Raw genomic sequence first — 3,947 nt, 5'->3', positions numbered from 1 at the left:
GACCATCTCTCAGAGGTCTCGTGTTGTGCTCTGTGTTTGTGTCTGCCCTCTTGGTGTGGGTTGTCTTCTGCACCTTGGTTTGTCCAACTTTTCCCAGCCTGTCAGCAGCAGCCCCTGTGCAGAACCGGCTAGAAAACATGAGCAGAGCAGCTGGGAGCAGCAATGCATGGAATCCTGCAGCTCAAGAGCTCTCCTGTCAGAGTCCTGACTGAGCCTTATCTATCAGCACCTCCTCTTCTGTGCACAAAACAGTGATTGGGGGAGGTTTTTGGCTTAGGAGCTGTTGAGAAGCCAATGCTCTGCTGGGATTGTCATGAGTGAATGCAGGATGTTGATTGCTGGCAAACAGAATGTAAGGGCAGGGTAGCAGATCAGCTGGGGGCTGCTGACTCCCTGCAAAGGCCTTGTGTATAAGGGAGGAACAGCAGGGTGGGAGAGAAGGGTGAATGTGCTCAAGTGTCAGCAGGTGAGGCTTAGGTTGACCTAGAGGGCGGTCAGGGGTGGTGAGCACTGGGAGATGCAGCTCCAGTGCCCATTTTCCTTTGAATGGTGGCTTTAGGGTGTCTGCAGGCTGGATCCAGAGTGGCCTGGGGGCTGCTGGGGCTGTCTTTGGCCTCAGCGGGAGGATGGCCAGGAGCCGCTGAGGCCGGCGGTGGGGACGAAGGCTGGAGCTGTGGGCTGTGAGCTGAGGTACTGGGGGCTGTGAGGTGCCAGGGCACGGCTCACAGTGGGAGCTGTGACAGAGGCGCTGCCAAGCTGTGTGACAGGCTGCTGACATCACAGAGGCCAGGTGCTGCCAGCACGTGTGTCCAGGGCCAGCAGCGGGCAGGTGGAGTCTGTCAGGCGGTGAGTGCACACGCAGGGGGAATGCTGGGCTGGGTGGGGGCTGGCAAAGCTGGGCTGGGGGTTTCAAGGCAGAGTGAGAAGTGGGATCGTCAGGGCTGCCAGTCCAGGTGGCCCCAGGTCCCTGCTGGCTCCCAGGCAGAGGTGCTGAGTCCCCTTTCTGCCAGCAGGCCATGCCTCCAATACTTGCTCTCGTCCTGGTCCTGGTAGCCACCCACAATTTGCTGAAAGGGAATTTACAAGTTCAGAAGGATGAAATCAAAGAGATGCTGGAGCGTGAGGAATATGTGCATCAGGAGATGACTCGGCTCCTGGAGGAGATTGCGGGGAGCAGTGGCCCCATGGAAATGCTGCTGTCTTTTGCCTGGCAACATCAGTATCTGCTTTGGACCAGTGTAGCAGTGCTGCTTCTGGTTCTGCTGGCTGTGGGCTGCTGGCTGGTGAGGAGAAGAACGCGTGGCTGTGACAGCTGCAGGGAGCTGAAGTGTTTCAAGAAATACGTGATGGTTGCGAGCAAGGAGCCCAGCGGAGAGGAGGTCAGTGATGACGAGGTTCAGGTCAAGGGTGCAGAGTGGTGGCAGCCCTTTGGCTGTGCCCACCCCATCAGTGATGGGCACATCCAGGGTAAAGCTGGAGCCGCTGTCAGCACCCTGATCTAGTTGAGAACGTCCCCACAGCTCATGGCTGTGGGGTCACACTGGATGGCCTTGCAAGGTGACTGCCAAGCCCAACCCTTCTGGGATTCTGTGCTTCTCCAGCAGGACCTGTCCAGCACGAAGGGTCTGAAGGAGCTGGTGGACGAGCTCCTCGGTGTCTGCCGAGTGCTGTCCCGAAGGAATTTCATGCCGGAGTTGCACCTGGTCGCCGGGACGTACAGCAGCTGTGAAGTCTGCAGCGTCCAGGAGAACAGCAGCACCTACCGCCCGCTGGTCCTGCTGCGGCCACCCCCCGGCCACTCCTTCATCCCGGAGAGCACGGAGCATCCGCCAGCCGGGCGCGTCCGTGTGGCGCTGGAGTGCCTGTGCTGCGGGGAGCGGCTGCTGGGACCGAGGTGCTTTCTCCACGCCTGTGGTGGCCAGCTGCCCAGGGATCAGGAGTGGTACCTGCTGGACACCCTCTGCACGGGCTCGTACCTGGACACCGAGAAAGTCACCCGCTGGGTCCAGATGTTGGTGACATCGGCCTGGCAGCTTTTGCCCCAGTCACGCCACTGCCGGCTGACGGCGCTGCCCTCCGGCAAGGGCTGCAGCTTCCAGCTGAGCGGCACCTCAGGCCTGCGCTGCAGCATCGAGATGGCTCTGGCCCTGGAGCAAGGCAGCTCAGGTGCCTACCTGAGCCTCGAGTAGGCAGCAGCCAGCCGGCTCTGCCAGCGGCACCGTGCAGGCCAGAGAGCTGCCGCCTCTCAGACTCACTGGCACCGTGCCACTGCTGCTGAGGTGACAGCCTTGTCACCAACAAGGACTTGAGGAAGGTGAAGTCAACCATTCCTCAGGGGACATGATTTTATGTTCTCTTAGGATTCTTTTGTTCCTTTCTTATGAAAGCTGGAAGATGGATCCAGATTGTCTTAAGTGTAAAACCTCCCAAGGCAGAGCTGGGAAGGTGAATATGATTTCAAATATGTCTAAGTTTTTGTTAAGAAAAAATATAGGAGATTTTCCTATACCATTTTTAATTCTTTCAAAATAAATAAAATGCGATCCTTTGACTAATATTGGGTCTACATTCAAGTCACTTGTGATAAGAACAGAAAGACAAAGCATTCGTATTAGAAGACACAAATGTTAGCAAATTGTCCATACAATAAACTTGGACAGTAACTAAAAATTTGGTTGGTATCCCTCAGCTCCATCTCATCTGGAGACAGGTTCCTGTGAGAGATGAAATGACATTTTGCTGCAGCCCTAAAAGCTTCTAGGTTTAGAGGAGGAATATTTGTTCTATGTTTTTGCTACTTTGTCTATGGTTTAGATGTGTTCGGTTTAATGTTTTTGTTGCCTGATGAGAGAGCAAGTGGTCTGAATTGAGAAGAAGAAGAAGAAGAAGAAGAAGGAGTTGAGCAGGAAAGGGGCTGATGGTGGTGGGGCTGGTGCCCATTAAAGGGCAGGCCCTGGTGGTGGGGCTGGCTTTAATGAGGTGGCCAAATCTCACAAGAAGACAGCCCTGATGTCCCAGAGCAGATTTGCAGAGCGTGGTGGGTTTTAGTGCTGGCTAAAATCACTTGGGCACGCACTTACTGCTTGTTGAGTGGCATGGATTAGGAGAAGAGCAAAACAGGCTTAAAACTTAAGAGCTAGAAAGAAACTTTATTAACCAGAGTACAAGAATAAGGAGCATCAGAATAAATCTTCCAGAACACCTTTCCTCCCTGTGCCTGCCTTTTTCCGTCCTCAATTGACCACATAGTGACAAAACTTGGAATGTTAAAGCAGGACTAACTATACAGTAGTCTTTCATCAGTTTCTCCAGAAGACAAAGTTTGTTCGTGGTGTCTGCTTTCCACGAATAGCAGCCGCCCGGGCAAAACTTCTGCACAGTGACATTGCTCTCATTTTCACAGCTCTCCGAAAGGTGTGTCCATGGGCCATGAAGTCACGGGGTATTCTTTTCAGGATGAGTTGTTCAAAGGTTTTCTTTATCTGTCTCGGTGATGATCTTTGGGAACAGAGGTTTTCTTCTTTTCTCCCTGGGGGCAAAGGGTCTTCCTCACTCTCACCTCTCCCTCCCTCTCTCTCTGTTGAAGCTTCTCATGGCATTGCAGCTACCCTACACAACTGCTTGGTTTCATCAACAGATGTGTTTGCTGAGATCTCTAGTTGGAATACTTCATCCCCCCATCCTTTTCTCAGGAATTAAAGGAGATATTTCAGTAGATCATTGTGTATCTCCATGGCCCTAGCAATAGAATATTTCAGCCCCTTTTGGCATTTCTTCATTCTCCTTCTATCTGAGGCTTGACTCCTTCTTTGTCTGATGTTGGCGTTTTCCTGTTGTTTTTCCGGGTGTCGTCACTCTCTCCCTGCAGGGAGGATGGAGGTGTGCAGGTGCGATGGCTGCAGTGACAGGGTGAATATCCCACCCAGTGGCACAGCAGCAGGCACGGT

At 53.4% G+C, this 3,947-nt stretch overlaps 1 protein-coding gene across 2 annotated transcripts; it reads left to right on the top strand.

Moving 5' to 3' along the window:
* Positions 1-829: 829 nt before the first annotated feature.
* Positions 830-2,557, top strand: LOC111941864 (inositol 1,4,5-trisphosphate receptor-interacting protein-like 1). Of its 2 annotated transcripts, none has more exons than XM_086868940.1 (3): positions 830-846; positions 1,014-1,379; positions 1,605-2,557. In XM_086868940.1, exons 2-3 carry the CDS (start codon positions 1,017-1,019, stop codon positions 2,187-2,189), a joined length of 948 nt encoding a protein of 315 aa, XP_086725066.1. In that variant the 5' UTR covers positions 830-846; positions 1,014-1,016; the 3' UTR covers positions 2,190-2,557. The 2 variants fall into 2 exon arrangements, with proteins under 2 accessions (XP_086725066.1, XP_086725065.1); XM_086868939.1 differs by having other exon boundaries at positions 1,602-2,557.
* Positions 2,558-3,947: the final 1,390 nt, after the last annotated feature.

This window comes from Cyanistes caeruleus, chromosome Z, assembly GCF_971803275.1.
Source record: "Cyanistes caeruleus chromosome Z, bCyaCae1.hap1.1, whole genome shotgun sequence".
NCBI lineage: Eukaryota > Metazoa > Chordata > Aves > Passeriformes > Paridae > Cyanistes > Cyanistes caeruleus.
This window is presented reverse-complemented; position numbering and strand designations above follow the sequence as displayed.